This window comes from Zalophus californianus, chromosome 8 (genome assembly GCF_009762305.2).
Source record: "Zalophus californianus isolate mZalCal1 chromosome 8, mZalCal1.pri.v2, whole genome shotgun sequence".
Lineage (NCBI taxonomy): Eukaryota > Metazoa > Chordata > Mammalia > Carnivora > Otariidae > Zalophus > Zalophus californianus.
Genome location: NC_045602.1, coordinates 49,699,562 through 49,721,839, shown reverse-complemented (window position 1 = coordinate 49,721,839; position 22,278 = coordinate 49,699,562). Strand labels below are relative to the sequence as shown.

The following is a 22,278-nucleotide window of genomic DNA, read 5'->3' as shown; positions in this document are numbered from 1 at the left end:
CTGTAGCTTTGAAGCCTGACTCCGGCCCTCCCAAAGGTTACTTGGGTTATTCTACTATTCATTTATAAAGTTTAAAATAGCTTTCAAAATTAGACATTAGACATCCTTACATTTTTATGAGCGATTTTAATCCTATTGAAATGTAACAATGAAAAAAAATCCAAAACTGATCAAGTTTATATCTTATACAAAATAGGAGTGTTAACGCATATTATTTAGCCATATTAACTTCTAAATTTTAACTCTAATCAAAAGGTCAAAACAATTCTAGCATTGCTATCTTGAATTAAAATTAGGCACCTGTAATTTGGACCTCTAAAAATAACTCATATTTCTCCTACGGGAACAAAAACTGGCTATTTGGGGTGGGCGGTCTTATGATGAGCATGCAGTTCAAGGTCAGATAATCATGAGTCCATTCTCTCCTCTTCCCTTTTCTCAACCCACAACCAGGAATATGCAAAAAAGAAATCAGCTTGGTTAGTGCAGGAGACTACTAATTTTTTGTCTGGGATGGGTTTTAGCCACTGTAATCGTAGGTCTAGTTTGTTTCTTGAGGGTGGGTCCTTGGTATTATAGAATATTTATTTAGGAACTTCTCTTTCCTCTAAGAGTTAAGGAAACATTTTAGCTACTAAATGATAAGCAAAGACAACCTTCTATAGAAGCAAAAATCTTAAGTTTCACATTTAAATAGAAGTAAGTGTGAGGGGCGCCTAGGTGGCTCAGTCGGCTTTGTGTTTGACTTGGTCTGGGCTCTGGCCGTGGTCTCGGCTCTGGCCGTGGTCTCAGGGTCATGAGATCCAGCCAGTGTTGAGTCTGCTTGCCTCTCTCCCTCCCCTGTGGTCCCTCCCCCTGCCGCTCAGGGGGACATGCATGTGCACTCTCTCTCAAATAAATAAAATCTTAAAAAAAGTGTTGAGACACTTTAATCAGTCATTTCTTTTAATATATTTTATTCTGATGAAGTTACAAAAGTAGATACAAAATACTTTCTTTAAAAGTACAATTAACTGACTTAGAAAAATAGATAAAGCCCCTAAAGGTTTAGAAATACAACATAAATTCTCATGTAAAGAACATTTAAAAATATTTTAGATGGTAACCAAGACTAACTTATGCAAACTACTGTTGATGTAGACCAAACATAGAATGTTCTATAAAAAAACCTACAGCACACTGGTAATCCACTTGGATTTACAGACTACTTGTTTGGAATAGAATCTGAGAATGAGAGAAAACCCAAGTGAATTTCAGTGCAGTTACTTCACTAAAGTCACTGCTATCACATGTAATATCATCCCCCAAAGCCTTTTATAGTCTGAAATATCAAAATCTAATGCAAACACACAGGAAGACTGAGGGACCACTATTTTCCCTCTTTGCCAGAATTCTACAATAGTAAAAATCAAATCCACTTACTGAACTGACTTCAGGAAGAGAGAACGTCCCTGGTGAAGGGGCTCAGTGCTCGGGGTCTTGGCCAGCATCTGTCAGGCCAGGGTTCTCAGCCTCCTGTACCAGGCAGGTAACACCAGCACCAGGTCTGCTGCTGCTCAGGAACAAATTTCTAAGACTTGGACTCTTTAGGGCTGATTTGTTTATGCTGATGAGATAATGGTGTTCTGTTTAGAAGCTCCACTTCTAGTATAACCTCACTGGTCCAAGAGAAAGCCAATGGTATAATCGGAAAACCTCAAAAATGTTTGCAAAAGTTAAAATCACCAGCAGATTGCTCCTCTTGCCTCTGCACTACTAGGAAAGCCTTCCCTGTGTTATCACAGTCTTGATGAATACAGATTTGCATTTCTCAAGCAGGCAGCAGCTTACAGAAGCTAGGGCTCTGCAAGTCTAAGATGAAAGGAAATTTGTTAGCTGGCAGCCCTCTAAAAATCACTTTGTTCACAGTCTGGAGAATAAAGGAGACATTTGGCTATCAAAACAAAAACGGTAGTACGAAGAAGTTTTAATAAACAAAAATCTGCACATCATTCTCTAAGTTTTTTAAAGGCCCAGAAATTAAGCACCTTAGGACTACCTGTGTAATTTAGCAAGCACTCTCCACCCCGTGACTGTACTCAGGGGTGAGGAGCAGCAACCAGACCCTAACAGGAGGTGACCTCTGATTCCGGGGGGGGGGGGGGAGGGCAGGGAGGGTTGTGGAACAGGCAGACCCCGGGCACAGGAAGATAAATCACAAGGGAGAAGACTCCAAGACAGACGGATTCCTTCCAACTCTTCTCAAAGACTGGCCCTCTAGCCCAGTCAGGAGGGCCTCACCCTCCCCCCTCCTCCAGTTCTCCTGCTCTCTACTCCCTGGCTTTAGATGTGAACAAGTAGTGTTAATTTAATGGTTAGGTGCATTGTTGGTTAAGCCTGGTTAGCCTGGGAACCTGGTAATGTGTTTATTATTTTAAAAAAGGACATTCTGAGTCTCAAATTACCAAAAAATTTTTTATTTATGTCTAAGCATGTGACCATCTTTGGTTTGTTTTGGGATGCAGTCATGAAGAGAGGGAGGATTTCTATCACTGAAAATAAATAGAAAAGTGAGAACTCCTTTAAAAATCATGTGAAATATGAGAAATGATGGAAAGTACAACCCTAGTTGAGAAATAGAATTTCATTCCTTGAAGACTTAATTAAAGCCAAAGTTGAGAGGCAGTTAACATTCTGGGTGGCATCTAGAAACCTGCTTCCTTGTTCATAAATGATCAACACAAACACACAGAACTGCGGACAGGGACCTTTGGATAAGCTTAAAACACAGATTGTGGAATGTTTCAGAGGGCTTTTCTTTTTTTTTTTTTCCATAAGGGATTATCCCGTTTTTTAACTCCTGAAACAAAGATACATGGTTTCAGCCTAAATAAAATAGATGAAAGGTTTTGTTTCCTTTAAAATTCTGTATATCTGGATATGAAACGGAGTTATAAAAATGGAATTCCTAAGCAATTTTTTTTCTTTATACTTTAGTGGAATAATAAAAATAAATAACAAAAAACCTAACCAATCTAACCTTTTATCAAAGCCATCAAGGGAGTTGGTGAGCACTCTGCAAAAATCCCAGCTCTGAAATCAGAGTGCTAATGGACTTTAAGCAATGCTGGTCGGTCAAGTCTTCAGCAGACTTGTGCCCAGTACATTCTTGACAGGCAGCTGGAGTTTATAAATCCTAGAAACCTAATGAAAATTAGACCTTTATTTCACTAAAGGGGAAGATTTTTTTTTTTATCCCAACAGAAGTAGAAGAATTTCAAGTTTTGATACAAAAACAATTAAAACAGGATTAAACCCCCTATCAGGGCTCAATCCATCCTCTGACTACTAACAGAATGAAGTAAGATCTTTTACTTATTCCTCCCATTTAGTTCACACACACACACACACACACACACACACACACACACGGTAGCACACCAAACTTTAAGCTGTGTTATAAAATGTGTACACCTTCAAGGTTTTTTATTATGGTCTTCCTTAAGTTTTATCCTTGTTGGGATTAAAGCCTGGGCATTTCGACACTACCCTTAACCAAGTCTCAAGTCACAATAAAAACACATAGAAGTAATTCTTGTTTTTTGTTTTAAAGGACACTCAAAAGAAAATAAAGTACTCTGAGTACTTTCTTCCACTCTCCTCTCCAGGATCTTAGGGGCTCTGAAAAACAACATAAATGAAAATAGTGGTTCTGAGACCTAAATTTGTCATAATTTTTTGGAGTTTTCTTTCTTAGCCAAAAGCTACCTATTAAAATTAATCTGAATGAAGCATTTCAAAATAAAAATGTACAGGACTATCCTTTCATGCCTTAAGAAAATTATTTCTGATATACATACTCCTAAAACTTTAGATAGGTTTATGTGAATAAAATCCCAAATAAAGATTAAAAAATAAAGTCATTTTAGAAATAACTCTGGTTACTCCCATACCACATAGGTCATATGAGGATTTAAACTACAATCATGTATTCTGAAAAAATAAACATATATATATATAGTCTTATCTATAAAAACACTAGCATACAAACTTCAAACTAAAAGGTTATCCAAAGTAACACACAAATGCTCTAAATCTTAAGGAAACTTAAAAATACCTCTTCTATTTGTAAATAAAAACTGATCTGATTGCGTTATTAGGTAATTGGTTCTAGAAACTTGTTAATAAAGTATTGGTGGAAATTCTCAATAGCCATTATGCTATAACCTGAAGCACTCAATCATTTTCTTCAGTAAAAGAATAAGTAAACTAAGAGACTACATGTTAGTCATCCCATATTACAACCAAGTATAACACTGACAATAACAGGAGTGGTCACACAGTGCCTCAGTCGGCTGCCTTTTGAATTTCTCACTGAAGGATCAGGCCAATCTACCTTTGGGACAATTTTATCAGTAGACACCAACAACAGGTGTCTTTTTATCCTGTTTTCTTAAAGTCTGTATCACTAGTCTATAACAAATAGCAGTGAGATAGCTCTAGCAGATGAAGCAAGAGGGTAACTGTGTTCTAGAAGAAACATTTATCTGTCTTTCGATCCAAGCTTCTCAATTAATTCCTGAAGAGGTGCCAACTCACGCCTATCAATCAGATTAAACTCCTAAAAAGAGAAGAAAAGTAAAATTTAAAAATAGGCCTAAAATTAAAACTCCATAAATGTCACTGAAAGAAGGGATTCCCAGCCCTGATTTTCTGAAATCCAAAAAATGATGAAATGATCTCTGTGAACACTTTAAAATGGGATCATTTTTACTCATTTTTTAAAATATAGGGGATTTACCAAAGAAGCAACTGTATGTATTAGCATGATCCTCACTGTGTAAAACATTAAAATCCAAATTACATATATGTTTGCATTTACATGGAAATGATCTTAAAACTATACAATGAACTTCTGCCAGTGGCCCCCTCCTGGGCAGTGGCCCTTTGTCTTTCATAGAGCTATACTGTGTCTACACCTACCCGCGTCCACGCTACTGCCCTATCTGTCCCGCGTCTGCACCTACCCGCGTCCGCGTCCACACTACCACTATGTTACTGCTCTACACTCTCATCTGTGTCTGCATCTACGCACCTGTATCAGCACCTACACTCTGCCGAGCTCTGTGCCATGCACAATCTCAGAAGGAAGACAGAGAAGAGCACAGTACATTATCCTTTGTGTGGCACATATAATTGAAATACACAATGTCTACTATAAAACTCCTGGCTTTTCTGCCAAAAAACAGTATCTAGACAGACATATGTGCATTATGCATAGAAACTATGGATCTCTAAAGTCGCTAAAGGAAGTCTCTTTAGTATCTTTTTCAAACAATGCAAATTATTTTGATTTTAAAAAAGTTCCAATTCCGATTAAGGGTCCTTTAGGTAATAGGCCCCATCTTTGAAGGGGGTGGTCCTTTTTGAAGTTTCTAGCTGCTGACTTCATAAGATTTGGCCTGAAATGGGGTTTCTGGAAGCTTAAACTAAGAGAGCAGCTAACAAGTTCTTCCAAAAGTTTCTCTCCCAGCCATAGACATCTCATGAAACAATCCAACTGCAGACATTTTTCCACTGCATCCTTTCACTCAACAGTGGTGATGGAACAGGAGGGTGTGGACAAGCTGTCCTGGAGTCTTGGTGCTCCCTGTCATATCCTAACTGCAGACCCGGCTGCCGCAGCCAGGGGCAAAAGGCCCAAAATGGGGGTGATGCTTTCTATGTTGCTACGCCCGCCAATGAAATAAATAACATGGAAAAGAGAAAAGAGAGAGCTCTGCTTATACTTTGCTCTACATCTATAAATTAGACAACTCTATAAATTACTCTGTATTAAAATTAACAAATGAGCCCAACTCAAAGGACAAAGATGTCAACATGGTTCAACTTACCTGAACAAAGAAAATAAAGTGCTTAAAGGAGGTGTTGAGGTGGGCCTCCTCTTGCAGCTGCATCACAGAATCAAAGTGCTGGTGATAAATATGGGCATAAACCCGGAACAGACGCTTCAGAATGGTCTTTGCCACAGACATAAAGTTTTTGGGAAATGGGACACCTGTAATCAAATACATATATATTAATTGTCTTTTATCTAACTGAATAGCATAAAGTTTAGAAGCTGCCATAAGCAACTCCAACACACAAACACACACATTCACAAATATAAGGCTGTTTTCCATACATATACTTTTTCAAAAGACAAAAGAAAAAAAAACCCAAACACAGATATATGAGGTATCCTCACATACCACACTTTTTCTTATGTTTATAAGGTGCCACTGAATCAAAGTTAAAATAAACATAACTTTAGCTATTTAATACCGGAGAGTTTCTTCCTAAGATTAATGCAACAAGTATTTTGACTATAAATAAAAACCTTCTATTTTTGTAATTCATAACTCTAAAAAGTTTTACACACACTCAACTAGGAATGAATACTAAGCAAGAGAAAAAGGCATTATAATCGACTGTCTATAAATAAAAAGTATTTTATCTTCTGAATTACCCTGAAAAACCAGTTTTCTTTCTTAAATCAAGGAGTCCCCAACTTTTTATCTTTTCAAAGTGCTATTTTCATTTTCCTGTAATACAAGATAGGGACAAACTTCCTGAAAAAGGGAGGAAGAGCACCTCACTATTTTGCAAATAAAATAAACACTTCCTTAGAAAAGAATGGGGAGAGGGTTTGGTAATCTCTCTCTGGTCACGTTCCTGAGAATTCCGGTTGACAAGATCAAAGTCTTCGGAAACAGGGACAGGAGAAAGACAATACAAGTGGCACTGAGTACAGTATATAAACACATTAAGAAGTCATCAGCTTCCAAAATAACCTAGATGAGGCAGCCTTAAAGGCTAGTTCCACAACACTACTCAAGAAACATTTCCTTTTCTTCAGTCTCTCAGAAAACAAAAGGTTAAAACTTTCTCCTTGCCTGCATTTTAATTTATTTCTTAACCAGTCCTTAAAAGCTTGAAATTTAGTGTATTTTGCTCTTGCAAGCTAATTTTTCTGCCCCCCCCCACCCCATCTTGGCTAACAACTGCCATGTGCATTTTTTAAAAAATTTTATTTATTTAAGGGGCACCTGGGTGGCTCAGTCATTGAACATCTGCCTTCGGCTCAGGTCATGATCCCAGAGTCCTGGGATCAAGCCCCGCATCAGGCTCCCTGCTCCGTGGGAGGCCCGTTTCTCCCTCTCCCACTCCCCCTGCTTGTGTTCCCTCTCTTGCTGTGTCTCTCTGTCAAATAAATAAATGAAAAAAATCTTTAAAAAAAAACAAAAAACTTTATTTATTTAAGGTAAGCTCTATGTCCAACGTGGGGCTTGAACTCAAGACCTCTGGAGATCAAGAGCCGCATGCTGTACTGACTGAGCCAGCCAGGTGCCCCTAACAACTTGCATTTTCAAACTTTATTCTGGAGCTTGTGGGCATGTTTTTCTGGACTGGGGTCTTGTACTCATATACTGAAAAGCTGGATTTTTAAGTCAAACTCCTTCTCTTAGAATTTACAAATATGCATCTTGCTGATAAGAGGAACAGTAATAATTTAGATGTATTGGTTCAAAATGAGTAACAGTTCTATCTAATAATAAATAACTGGCAGAAGTAAGATGTGGATAATAGCCTAACTGGGGGGGAAAAGGGTTCCAGAACATCAGGCTGGATTACTGAAGAATGGAATGCTGAGAAAAGAGAACAAACTTTTAAGTATTCTTTATCTTCCATAAGCAGAAGACTTTAATGAATAAAGAAATAGAAGTAATTTGTCTTAAACCAAGCATTTTCCAAGCTGAATTGAACAGAAACATCCAAGCACAGTCAATTACAATAAAGAATCTGTGAGAAAGGAAATAAGCGGTTTAGTAATAAAATAGAAAATCTGACCAATAGCAAACAGAGTGTAACATGATACAAGTTTTTCTCCCAAAAGAGCCACCGATTAGACAGCAAAAAGCAATCTGCTATGGTCTGAATATCTGTGTCCCCTCAAAATTCCTATGTTGAAATCCTAACCCCCTAGGTGATGCTATTAGGAGATGCGGCTCTGGGAGGTGATTAGGTCACAAGGGCAGAACCCTCATGAGTGGGATCAATGCCCTTATAAAAGAGGCCCGGGAGAACATCTGCTGGCTCCTTCCACCATGTGAAGACTGAGAAGTCGGCAGTCTGCAACCCAAAAGTGGGCTTTCACAGGCACCTTGATCTCAGACTTCCAGCCTTTAGAACTGAGAAATAAATTTCTGTTGTCATACGCCATCCAATCTCTGGTAGTTTTATTACTAGCAGCCTGAACAGATAAGACAGAATCCAACATATTATTTGTTAAGACTAAACTCTTAAACTGAAAACGAAAAGACTGATCTCATCCATAAATACCGATCTCAAAATCTTAGTCAAAATATTAGCAAATAAAAAATACTCTTCCAGTGAAACATTAAAAAAAAGATACTGGAGAAAACCTTATGGTAACCAACAACAGACACTGGGAAAATATCATAAAACTCAACAACCATACCTGATTTTTAAAAATTTACACACCTCTAACCAAAAGCAAGATTCCTGCTTAATGCTAAAGTACTAGAAGCACTTGCACAGAAGTAAGGAAACAAGAAAAGGAGGTCTGCCACATCATCACCATTACTCAGCACTACTCTGGGGCAATGAGATAAGAGTTACACAAGAGTTAGCCTGGTGATGGGTATTAAAGAGGGCATGTATTGCATGGAGCACTGGGTGTTATATGCAAACAATGAATCATGGAACACTACATCAAAAACTAACGATGTGATGTATGGTGATTAACATAAAGAAAAAAGAATACAGAATAATATCTTTCCATATCAGATAAAAAAAATAGTGTTACACAAGAAGCATCCGTATCAGAAAAAAGGCAAAATTAATATTACCTTAATATGATGTTACTGTATTACTTAAAAAACTCAAGAAAACCAACCCAGAACTGAAACAATCAGAATCTGATGGTCAATTTACACAAAATTTTATAGAAAAATCAATAGCTTTCCTATATACTGAACAATAACCATTTGGAAGCCAGATATCAATTAAAAAAACTACAAAATGTCTAGGAATAAACTTAAACTTGAAGGATTAACATAAACTACAGAATTTTACAAGAGGAAATAAAAAAGAAAGATGAAGAAATGTACCTTGTTCTTGAGTAGACCCAGTACTGTCAAGAGAACGAGACTGCCTATGTTAATCTACAACTTGAATGAAATAATCAAAATCTCAAATATTTTTATTTTACCTTGCCAAAATGGTTCTAAGTTCTTTGGAAGAACAAATATCCCAGAATAGCCGTGAATATTCTGAAAAAGAAGAGCAAGGAAGAGAGACTAGCCCTACAAGATGCTCACAGATATACGGCCATGGTAATTAAAACAGTGTGGAATTCCTATAGGAACAAATAAAGAGACTGAAAGACTCCAAATTATGTGGCAATCGGTGTACACATATGATAACCCAGGGAGAAAAGACACATGTATTCGATAAATGGTACTGGACAAACTGATTAGCATTTATAACTAGAAGAAAAATGAAGGGAGCCTTAAGAAAAAAATTTCTGGCAAGAACAAAGATTTAAATGTAAAAACAAAGCCACAAAACGTACTAAATGAAAACAAGGACAAATATTTTAATAATCTTTAAGTAGGGAAAACCTTTCTAATCATTTTATTAAAATCCACACAACATAAAGGAAAATATTAATAGGACAAAATAAGAAAGTTACAGCAAGAATACCTCATGAACAAAATAAGAAAAAAGGCAAGCTGGGGCAAGATACATATTATATGTCAAAGAGCTAATATCCTTACCATACAAAGAAATAGACAAAGGATAGGAACAGAAAATACAAAGATCAATAAACCAAAAAATCTCAATGTCATCAATATTTTTTGAATGTACATTCAAACAAACTTATTTACCCACACTGAAAAGATTAAAAAATGAGTAGCCAACCAGTATTAGTGAAGAAACACAGGCAGACACAAACATGGCTAGAGGGAGTATGCATTTACAATCTTTTTGGAGAGAAATTTGGCAGCCTTTATTACATTTTTTTTTTAAGAAACAGAGTATTAAAAAGAATGCAACATATTTATCAGTTAAAAAGGAAAACATTCAACATTAACTCACCGATCTTAGAAGGAAAAAGAGTTTCATCATCAAGCTGATCCTGAACCCAAGTCATCAAATAGTCAATGTATTTTGGTGCAGAACACTTGATTGGCTTTTTAATATTAGTACCATCTGCCCAATGATATTCGTATCTGGAGAGAAAAAGGTTTTACTTACAGAGTTTTCAAAAGCAGTAACAAAGGTACAACTTGTAATAAAAGTAGGTCTACGTTTTGTCAACTGAAGTTATATATAATTTAGTAAATTACCTCAAGTTCTACTGAAGGTTACTAAGAGTTCCCTATAGAATTATCCTGAAATAGGATAGTTATAATTGGAAGAGAAAAGGAGGATAATGTGGCAGCTGACAGTGCCAGAATGGATTTTTTTTTTTTTTTTAACACAGCCCTGGGAAAGATAAAGGAACTACACATTCCTGGCAGAGGGTGCTGAGGACTGGGTCAGAGACAGATGGATTCCCCTATATCCTGCAACAGCTGGCCATCAAGGTATCAACAACAGAGTCAAGATAATAAGACTCTGTTTCTTGGGGACGTGTAGGTGGCTCAGTCAACAGCTGCCTTCGGCTCAGGTCACGATCCCAGGATTCTGGGATGGAGACCCGCATCGGGCTCCCTGCTCAGCGGAGTGTCTGTTTCTCCCTCTGCCTCTGCCCCTCCACCTCCCCCGGCTTGTGCTCTCTTGCTCACTTGTGCTCTCTCTCCCGTGCTCTCTCAAACAAATAAAATCTTTTAAAAAATAAATAAATTCAACTGGGGAAAAAAAAAATCCAAAATCTTAAAAAAGACTGTTTCCTGGAGAGGGTACTAAAGAAACACCCTTAGGCATGCATCTTTTCCTCCCTCCCTTTGCTGAACTAAAATGCGTAATAAGACTTCTGCAAAACTTCACTGTGTGAAGCATTTAAGCCATAGGTAAGTTTAATTTTCTCATTTATTTTATTTAAATTTCTTTTCAGGAAGTTTGAGGAATAAAACTTAACACAAAATAAAAATACCCCTCCAAAATACTGTAATTAAAAACAGAACTACAAACTCATCGGAGACCTTTTTCCCGTCATACCCTTAGCAAATTCAGGAAAGGCAATGTTTTCCCAAGGGGTAAATATCTTGATACCATGTATCATCACATAAAATTAGTCATTTATTATTGGAAAAAAAGACTGGAAAGAAACACTAAAACATTAATCCCATCATACCTTGACTTAACATTATGGGTGATAAAAGAGTTCCACGTTTCTTTGTATTTCTTAAAATTTGTAATAGTCAAATTTCTTCTTATTTGAGAGAAAGAGAGGGTGCACATGCATGCACAAGCAGGGGGAGGAGGAGAGGGAGAGAGAATCTCAAGCAGACTCCCTGCTGAGCTCAGAGCCTGACGTGGGGCTCCATCCCATGACACTGAGTTCATGACCTGAGCAGAAATCAAGAGTTGGCCACTTAACCAACTAAGCCACCCAGGCGCCGCTGTAGTCAAATTTTTTCAATCTAGCATCTTTAAGCCAGATAATTAAAGCAGCACAATTTGGACATAATTAACACTAAATAAGCACAAGAAAAAAAACTGAACATTCATTATTTAGCATAATACAATTAAATACCATTATTTAGCATAATAAATTAAATACTAAGTACCACATACCAAAGTATTTAATAACTAAAAGCTTATAGGGACGTATTCAAGAACTCATAAAATTGAACTGCTTTTACACAAGCAAACAGATAAGAAAAATAAAAAGGCTTTAATTTATATCAATTAGTGATTAGCTTTATTTAGTACTTCAAATACCTATCTAATAGGCAGTGTACGTACCTTGGACCTGCAGACATGACTGGACAGCTTGCTTCAGTGCAGAATTCTGTAATAGTTCCATACAGCATGTTGATCTGGTTGAAGAAATCCACAGCTGGAAACGTAATACCAGAATTGTGTTAAAATGTTTGTGCAAACACAAAAAAAACATCAGACCTCTCAGTTGAAGGAAAAACGGACAATGCCTTCAAGTTCTTGAATAAATCCTTAAGAGATTCAATGATCCAGGGGTACTGCAAATTCCCTTCTCTTTTTTTTTTTCCCCATCCCTGATGCTTTTATTTGTGCTTTTTTTTTAAGTCTTTTTTTAAATTATGTTAATCACCATACATTACATCATTAGTTTTTGATGTGTTCCATTATTCATTGTTTGTGCATAACACCCAGTGCTCCACGCAGAATGTGCCCTCTTTAATACCCATCACCAGGCTAACCCATCCCCCCACCCCCCTCCCCTCTAGAACCCTCAGTTTGTTTTTCAGAGTCATCGTCTCTAATGGTTCGTCTCCCCCTCCAACTTACTCCCCTTCATTCTTCCCCTCCTGCTATCTTCTTCTTTTTTTTTTCTTAACATATATTGCATTGTTTTCCCTTCTCCTTTTAAGCTGTCACACCTAAATTAACTTTTAATATATATTCTCTTTAATATAGTAAGTTTTTAGCCAGCATAGAACAGCAGGAAAATAAAATCTTAGAATAATTCTAACTTATCGGTGACTACTGTATCATTAGAATATATAATTTGATTATATCCAAAGGAATGAAAAAATCCATTGCTTCCTATCAATCTGGACCAGACAATACCATTTGTGCTAGGAAAAAGCAGAAAGCATTGTAGAATAAATATCCTGTGAAGGAGAAGGTGTATTAGCTGTATCAACAGGCACTTAAAACATCTTATAAAAAACCTCAAGCCTAATGCATACTGAGGACACAAAAAGGACATGAGATAATGCCCCTTGTCTTGGAGACTCCAGCTATCTGAAGGGACAAAATTGAAAGGAATAATAAATACAACATATAAGAGTTGAGAGAAAAGGCAGCATCTTGAGGGGCTGAGGTAGTCAGGGAGCACTTCCTACAGGAGCTTCAGCTAGATATGGAAGAAAACGGAAGAGGAAGGGGTAAGTAATGAACCTATCTGAGTCAAATGTTCCTCTGCAAAGACACCCACATAAGCCTCGGAAAGTTTTAAGAAATGTTTTAGTTCCCCATCTAAAGGAGTACCTAAAACCCAACTAGGGCTTTTCCACATTTCTTAAAAAACAAAGAGATAAAAAAAGCTCCGTCTTGTCAAAAGGAATTTTATATAAAATTCCCTCACTTATAAACCTTCCTTTTACTTAGTCACGTTGGAGAACAGCCTATCTAAAGCAAAAAGTCTCAAAGAAAATTTGAAGGCTGAAGAAGGCCAACAGATGCCTTCAGATAACAGATGATAATGAGAGTTAAGGTTTAAAAAAAAAAAAAAAAGGGGAAGGTCTTTTCTGAATACATAATGCTTCACATGGTTCACAAAGATCTATAAACACATATAGTGATAATTCTTAACCCCAACCACTCCAGCTTCCCCCTACAGATAACCACTACATTATTTTATCTCCTGCCCCCTAAGCACCTGTATCCTGTCTTACACAAAAGATTTAACATATCACGGAGTTCTGCACCTTGTTTTTTCTCCTAGTAATATGAATAATGGCTTTTTAATGTGCTGAAAAAAAACAAAAACAACTTTTTTTTTTAAGATTTTATTTATTTTTTGACAGAGACAGCGAGAGAGGGAACACAGGCAGGGGCAGTGGGAGAGGGAGAAGCATGCTTCCCGCTGAGCAGAGAGCCCGATGCGGGGCTCGATCCCAGGAACCCTGGGATCACGACCTGAGCTGAAGGCAGCCGCTTAACGAATGAGCCAGCCACCCAGGTGCCTCCCCCCAAATTTTTTTAATATGGCTACTAGAAAGTTTTAAATTACATTTGTAGCTCACATTATATTTCTATCAAACAGTGCTGATCAAAGGAGTGATTATCAATAGCTGAATAATACCACAAAGAAAGACAGCTAGACACTATGGAGGACATTATGGACACTGTTGGAAGTATATGCCACCACTTATAGTCTTCCAAACAAACAAAATCAAACCTGAATTTGAGCAAAGCTACACATCTGTGCTCATGTGGGAGCCCCTAGCCACATATGGCTACTTACATTAAAATTAAATTTAAAATTCAGTTCCAGTCACACTAGCCACATTTCAGGAGCTAAATGGCCACAGTACAGATACAGAACATTTGCATCATTGCAGAAAGTTCTACTGGACAGTGCTGCTCTAGATCTACATTTACAGGAAATAAAAGGAAGAACAGAACATGATAATGGATGCCTTGGGGACACAATCAACAGAATTCATACTGTGGGAAATAAATGAACTGGTTTCTTCAACAACAAAATAGCAAGGAAAAAAGACTTGCAACGAGCAGAAACCTATGAATTAAGAGAATTAAGAAACATTACATATAGGCCTCATTAGTCCTGTATTAACCCAACCATACATTTTTTAAAAAAAGAAACATTTGGAAGACAATCAGGGAAAATGTGAACACTGAGTAGATATTTGCTAACATAAAGGAATGGCAGTATTGTCATTATCTTTAAAAGGGGGAGTTCCTGTCTTTTAGAGATACGGAATTTTAGAGATGAAATAATATGTTTGGGATTCACCTCAAAACAATCAGGGTGAGGTGGGCTGGCCAGGTCTCACTGCCAGCATGGAACCAACCAGGGGAGAGACAGGAAGAGTGGGGGAAGATGGAGAGAGGAAGGAGGAATTAAAATATGAAAAGAAAAAAAAAATCAGGGTGAGATATAGAAGCATGAATTGGCCAGGAACCAACTGTTGAAACTGGACAATGGATGCCTGGGAATTCACTATACTAGTTTCTCTACTTTGTATGTTTGAAATTTTCCATTAAGAAGTTTAAAAATTCCTGGAACATCTGAAGTTCCTGACAGATTTAAACCTTATCACCCGGCACTGATCTCAACTCAGAAATGACAGGCTCAAATATTCAAACCTCTAGCCTCAGTATTTTTTTTTTTTTAAGATTTTATTTATTCATTTGCGAGAGAGAGAGAGAGAGAGAGAATAAGCGGGGGAGAGGCAGAGGGAGAGGGAGAAGCAGACTCCCTGCTGAGCAAGGAGCCCGATGCGGGACTCGATCCCAGGACCCTGGGATCATGACCTGAGCCGAAGGCAGAGGCTTAACCATCTGAGCCACCCAGGTGCCCTAGCCTCAGTATTTATAACTGTCCATGTCATGCCCTCATTTTCTTGAACTCGAGCGACTTTCAGCTCATGGGTCCCTCCCATGTTCTCCCAATCTCTCAATTTCCTTCTGACTACTCTTAAGTCACAACAATCAAATGACTGCTCATATGAACCACAAGTGACTTCTCTGTAATATGCAGGCAGATGAGAGCTGCTGGGAGAGGGGGATGCAATTGTGAAGATGGGCTCCCTACAAAGTCATGGTCCACTACAGGTAGAATTTTGTATTCTAATCTTTTATTTGACCTTACCCAATAATTCCTACCATTCTATCCTCAGAAATTACCCCAAAGCACTCAACATTTCTCCTCTGGTGTCTCTATCCAGCCACACAAGCTACATAACCAAGTACTCTGAAGGGAACAAAACAGTTTTAGATGTATTTGTACTTATGAATTTCTTTACAGGTAATCCATTACACTACAACAGTTATACCTATAAAAGAAAATTGATTAACAAAAAGATTTTAGCAAATTGTTCCTATAAATCAGCAATGCTGAATATTATTAAAAACTTACTGTTAACAGCAATCCATTCATTGAGGTCCTCTCCCTCTGGCAACATAACAGCTTGTCTCAGATTCCCGCTTCCTAGAGTTGCCTCTGCATGTTTTAAGAGTTCATACTGATGAGAGCCCTCAGGGATATTCTTCTTTGGTTTGAATGTTTTAGAAGAGCGGCTGCTGCTGTAGGTTGAAAGTAAAAGTATATCCATTTTTATTTTAGGACTGAAAGCAGAATGGCATAATTTTAGGCATACAAATTGTTCTGAAAATTTTAAAAAGTGCCCTGAAAAGTGCCAGGATAGGGAGGGGGTGATGATCACAAAAAAAAGAATGCTTTAAATGTTTTTCTTCACACAGATTCAGGATTAGCAACACAATTTCATACAGAACGCAATTTTACTAACCCTCACGAAGTAGTACGGTGTAACAGGATTCTAGTCCTTGATTTGCCACTAATTCTGTGACTGTCTGACAAAACAAACTTCCTTTGGGATTCAATTTCTACTTACAGAAAATGGTGGGGGAGAGAGGTAGCCCTAAGTTTTGAATAGCTCAAAAATCCAGTTTTCTATATCAAAAGATCTGTGATGCCATCAAAGCAAACCACAGAAGTGACATTAACATTTTGAAGTTATTAGCAGGGAGAATAAATGAGAGACAACTGGTTACTGTGAAAAAGCGTTTTTCTGTAAGGAAGCTAACAGGATAAGAAACCCAGAAAAAATGGAGGTATTTCTAACCATAAGAATTAAAATTTCCATAACAGAACAAAGAGACAAGTAACAAAAAAAAGTACTCACAACATGTATTACAAAGTATTAACTAAAAAAAAAAAAAGTACTAAATAAAGGGCTTCAATAATCCTGTTAAGAAAAAGGTAAGGAACCCTTTAGAAAAATGGGCTACAGATCAACAGGGAACTCAGAAATAAAAATACAATGGCCAATGGACATATGAAAAACCGTTCAATTAAAATAACTTCCTTTTCCTTAATCTGAACGTCAGATTAAGTTACAACAACTACATTAAGTGTGAGCTAGGGTACAGGGAAATTAGTTTTTAATACACTCAGTGAACGTGTAAAGGGTGGGGCGCCTGGGTGGCTCAGTCGTTAAATGTCTGCCTTCGGCTCAGGTCATGATCCAGGGTCCTGGGATCAAGCCCCGCATCAGGCTCCCTGCTCGGCGGGAAGCCTGCTTCTCCCTCTCCTACTCTCCCTGCTGTATTCCCTCTCTCTCTATCTCTGTCTGCCAAATAAATAAATAAAATCTTAAAAAAAAAGTGTAAAGGGTATAATATTTTGGGAAGGCAGTATCTATAAACAGTATCTATAAACATCGAGGTGCTCCCAATCCATTCCTTCTACCTTTAGGTATCTCTCCTAGATATAGATAAGGATGTGGTTCCCAAGACTGGTTTTAACAGTGAAAAACTGGGAAATAATCCTAAAACTTATTAGAAGAATAAATAAATTTGATATATCCATAACATGGAATACTACATAGTTAAGAAGAAGTTAGAGCTACATGTATTCACATGCCAAGTTCTCAAGTCATAGTTAAACATACTAAAGGACCAAATGTACAGCAGAAGCCCATCTTGTAAATGCAGAGAATGTGTAGGAAAGGGGGCACCTGGCTGGCTCAGTCGGTAGAGCATGTGCCTCTTGATCTCGGGGTTGAGTTCAAGCCCCACACAGGGTGTAGAAATTACTTAAAAATAAAATCTTAAAAAAAAAAAAAGAAAGAAAACTAACATGAAATGATGTCTCAAGATTCAACATGGTCTTCATCTAAATTAATACTTTTGTGGTGCCTGGGTGGCTCAGTCGGTTAAGCATCTGCCTTTGGGTCAGGTCATGATTCCCAGGGTCCTAGGATCAAGCCCCGCATCAGGCTCCCTGCTCAGCGGGGGGCCTGCTTCCCCCACTCCCTCTGGCCCTCTCCCCCACTTGCACTTTCTCTATCAGAGAAATAAAATCTTAAAAGAAAAAATTTTATATTCTTACAATTCAAAAACAACCCCAAAAAAACCCAATTTAAAAATGATCACAGGATTTCAATAGATATTACTCCAGAGAAGATATACAAATGGCCAAAAGCATACAAAAAGATGCTGACCATCATTAGTCATTAGGAAAATGCAAAGTAAAATCACAATGAGATAACATTTCACATCCATTGGGATGACTATAATCAAAAAGACAATTAACAAGTGCTACCTATGGTGCGGGTAAATTGAAACTCTCATACAGTGCTGGTGGGAATGCAAAATGGTGCAGTGCTCTGAAAAAGTTTGGCAGTTCCTCAAAAGGTTAAACATAGTTAGCATATAACTCAGCAATTCCACTTCATTTCTCCACAAGAGAAATGAACATATGCATCCAATACAAAATCTGAACACAAGTGTTCACAGCCGAATTACTCATAATAGCCAAAAAGTGGAAACTCAAACGCCTGTCAACGAAAGTTTAAAAGAAAAAAACCACCTCACATTTCAATCCAAAAAGTAACTAAGCAACTGAGCATCCACAAACAAACCACTAGCTAAACATTAACTCACAGGAAAAAGACTTTGGGAGTGGAGGGAGAAATTGTTCCAGTAATATGGAGATTTACAATTACAATCTAAATCGTACAAACTCTCAGACATGGTCATCATACTGCGTAGACCATACTTCAAAGAAATAATCGAAAGGCGGGGGAAAAATGATTTGAACAAGGGTATTCTCAGTAGTGCTATTTTATAATAGCAAAATACTAGATAGAATCCAAATTTCTCTGTTGTGTATGGGTTTGGTAAGATTTCAAATCCACTTGTTTATGACTTAAGTGAAATTTGTTTTAATCCACTTGTTTATGACAAAGACAAAAAAAAGTTGTTTTCATGTAAGAATGAAGTAAATTGTGTCAGGATGTCATCATCTCATCTATTCTCACCCATAAGAACTCAGCCGCTCAGCTGCAGAGGGGCCCTGCTGGGGCTTATCAGTGAGAACTTAGGAAGATGCAACTATGGCAAGGAGACATTTTGACTATAAATACCATGAATTTGTGCAGAGTACTGAAGAGTGTTAGGTCTGGGCAAGGTGACACTTTACTGACCTAAACAGCTCTCTGAAAACCTTGGGACAATTGGCCCCTGCCAGGCAAATGCCCAGCGCAGTAGGAAAATCCACTTACTGGTCAACACCAGCGCCATCGATCCCTGGCAACAAGGACTTTCATTTTAGTGCCGGCAGCTGGACCTCAGCACTGGGTTGGCTAAGCCCAACCCCTCTCCTCAGGACCAACCATAAAGGTAGATCTCAACTAAATTTGGACTTTATTTTTTTCATCTCCCCTTGTCTGGAACAAAAGTGTATTTAATCTATCACTAACTTGGAGTATTTCATTGGTTTAATAAGAAACACTATCCGGTATGCTATTGGCCTATGAAATTCCCACAGCAAACCTGTTAAATACATTGCCGGCAAAGACAAACTCAGGTCTCTGAGCTTAATGTGCCTCTCAAAGCAAAACATTCTCACAATAAGGAACTGGATAAACTCTGGTTAAGGAACATTACGTACTTTAATAAAATTTAATAAAAATGTCAGCTATGTCCTCAATCACACAACATATAAATTTAAGTAATGTACCAGGTAGAGAGAGCCACCTGAAATAAGGTACTGGAGCAATGCTTCCCAAACCTTAACATGCTTAAGAATCATCAGAGAATTCACAAAAGTTTCCATTTAAGCCTCATTTGGGCCCCAGGCCTTATCTCTAAAATAGGATTCTGCCCAGGAAAAGTTAATTACACAAAGTGAGAGCGGTGCCTGGCTGGCTCAGTCAGGAGAGCATGCTACTCCTGATCTCGGGGTTCTAAGTTTGAGCCCCATGATGGGTGTAGAGATTACCAACTAACTAAAATCTATACAAAGTCACGAAGTGGGCTGAATCCGAATTGGGACAGAAGTCTGCATGCAAGGCCGCAGCTTAACTTCGACCTTCTCAAACTGCGGCACTCAACGTCTTCCTGGGGGCAGCATTTTTCCGCGGGGGTAATTTAATACTGAAGATAATAAAACCTGACATACGGTGGAGTAAAAAGTTAAGTCAGCATGGATCGGTACTAGAAAGCTCCAGACTTGAGAGGAATCGGGAGCCCAGCGGCCGGGCTCGGGGCTCCACCCCCAGGTCGTCCCTCCGCCCTCAGGGGCTGTGGGGCGGAAAAGTTTGGAGGCACTGCCGGCCTCGGGGCCTCTCTACTCCGCAACCCTCTCGCTCCGCTTCCTTTGCCTCGACCTTCACCTCCGCCTGCCTGGGCCCACGTCCGGGCCTCTCCCGTGGCCCGCGGGCGGAGGGGGCGGGGGTCGGGCAAAGCAAACGTCGGCCGCTCACACTCCGATCCCGGGGCCCGGCCCTTGCCTCAGGCGCCCGCTCGCCCCCTTTCTCCCCCTCGCCCTCGGCCTTCAGCCCTCGGGGCCCTCGGCCCGGCCACACTCACAAGAGGAAGCTCATCTTCTATCCTCGGAGGGGAGGGGCCGCTGGCCCCCGCCGCGGTCTGGATTCGGAGCCCGCGCGGGAACCACGAGGAAGCGGACAGTCCTCAGCTCGCGGCCAGCAGAAGCACCGGGCGCCGGAACTCTGAACCGAGGGTCGAGCCAGTGCCAGTTGCTGCTCTCGCCTCCCCCACCTTGCCGACCCGAAATGCGGAACCAGCAAAATCTCGCGAGCTAAGGCTTCGCCCCGCCCCGCCCCTGCGAGAGGGACTTGACGCACCCCTCTTCGCCCCGCCCTCTCCTACAGCTCAGCCAATCAGCGACCTCCAAGCCGGGACTTCCTCCTCCTGGGGGCGTGGTCAGTTCGTGGTCCCTGGAGGGGAGTGGCTCACCTTGTGCTTGGTCTGGGTTATTGCTGTTGGTTTGCGGGCATCCTCTTTATAAGGCAAGGGGTCTCCAAAAGCGCTGCAATTTTTAAGAATTTATTTTGATTTTTAAGTTGAGATATAGTTCACATAGCATGAAATTCATCCTTTAAAAATTTACACTCCAGTGGTGTTTTTCCTCTATTCGGAATTAGGCAACCATCACCTCTAATTCTAGAACATTTTCATCACCCGGAAAAGAAACCCATTAGCAGTCATTCCCCTTCCTCCCTCCCGGCAACCGCTGGCGACAACTAGTCTACCTTTTTTATATGGACTTGCCTCACCTGGACATTTCACATAAATGGGTTTACACAATATATGGTCTTGTGACTGGCTTCTTTCACTTAGTATAATGTTTTCAAGGTTCATCCACATTGTAGCATGTATAAGTAAGTACTTCATTCCTTTTATGGCTGAATAATATTCCATCATATGAGTATACCTATTTTGTCTGCCCATTCATCGGTTGATGGGCATTGAGTTGTATCTACTTTTTGGCTATTATAATTAATGCTGTTACAAATATTCTTGTAGTGGTTTTTGTATGGACAAATGTATTATACCTAGTAGTGTCTGGGTCATATGGTAACTATATGTTTAACTTTTTGAGGAACTCCCAAACTGTTTTCCGAATTGGCAGCACCATTTTACATTCACACTGGCACATGTCTGAGGGTTCTAGTATTTCCATATCCTTGATGACATTTGCTATTGTCTTCTTTTTCAAGTGTTTTCAGGGGCACCTGGGTGGCTCAGTTGGTTAAGCAACTGCCTTTGGCTCAGGTCATGATCCTGGAGTCCTGGGATCGAGCCCCTCATCAGACTCCCTGCTCGGCAGGGAGTCTGCTCCCTCTGACCCTCCCCCCTCTCATGCTCTCTCTGTCTCATTCTTTCTCTCTCAAATAAATAAATAAAATCTTTAAAATAAAATAAAAATAAAATTGTTTTCAGGTACATTTACCTTTTTTTAAGATTCATTTATTTATTTTAGACAGAGAGTGCATATGCAAGCAGTGGGAAGGGCAAAGAGAATCTGAAGCAGACTCCCCACTGAGGGTGGAGCCCAGTGAGGGGCTCTAGATGGGGCTTGTTGTGGGGTTTAATCCCATGACCCCAAGATCATGACCTGAGCCGAAATAAGGAGTCCACACTCAACTGACTGAGGCACCCAGCCGCCCCACTATTGTCTTTTAATCTCACTGTGACTTTGATTTGAATGTCCCTGTTGGCTGCTGTCGAGATCTTTTCATCTGCTTATTGGCCATATGAAAGAAATTTACTTTTATCTTCCTTTAAAGTTATCTCGGCCCCTCAAAGGATGATACAACAACCTAAAAGGGGTCCCAGTTCAATAATATAGTTCACCGTCTCCATGACATCACCATCCCTTTGTTCCTCAACACCCATCAATCCAGATTCTACACCCCACCTGACCTCCTGAAAAAATTTGTCTCATCAATCTCTCCAGTGTCTTAGCTTCTAAATTCCACGGGTATTTTTCAGTCCTTAACTTACTTGCCACTTAGTTCTATCTGGCCCATTCTACCAGACTCCTCATTTGATCACAGTGATTTC

General features: G+C 39.2%; 1 protein-coding gene across 3 annotated transcripts; it reads right to left on the bottom strand.

Moving 5' to 3' along the window:
• Positions 1 to 939: 939 nt before the first annotated feature.
• On the bottom strand, positions 940 to 20,505 carry MOB1A (MOB kinase activator 1A). 3 transcript variants are annotated; one of them, XM_027622898.1, is made up of 6 exons: positions 20,281 to 20,505; positions 15,803 to 15,969; positions 11,959 to 12,052; positions 10,144 to 10,277; positions 5,874 to 6,037; positions 940 to 1,851 (listed from the first exon to the last, which is right to left on the bottom strand). In XM_027622898.1, exons 1-6 carry the CDS (start codon positions 20,292 to 20,294, stop codon positions 1,756 to 1,758), a joined length of 669 nt encoding a protein of 222 aa, XP_027478699.1. In that variant the 5' UTR covers positions 20,295 to 20,505; the 3' UTR covers positions 940 to 1,755. The 3 variants fall into 3 exon arrangements, with proteins under 3 accessions (XP_027478699.1, XP_027478697.1, XP_027478698.1); XM_027622896.2 differs by having other exon boundaries at positions 940 to 4,600; positions 20,281 to 20,504; XM_027622897.1 differs by lacking the exon at positions 940 to 1,851 and adding an exon at positions 4,129 to 4,600 and having other exon boundaries at positions 15,803 to 15,966.
• Positions 20,506 to 22,278: the final 1,773 nt, after the last annotated feature.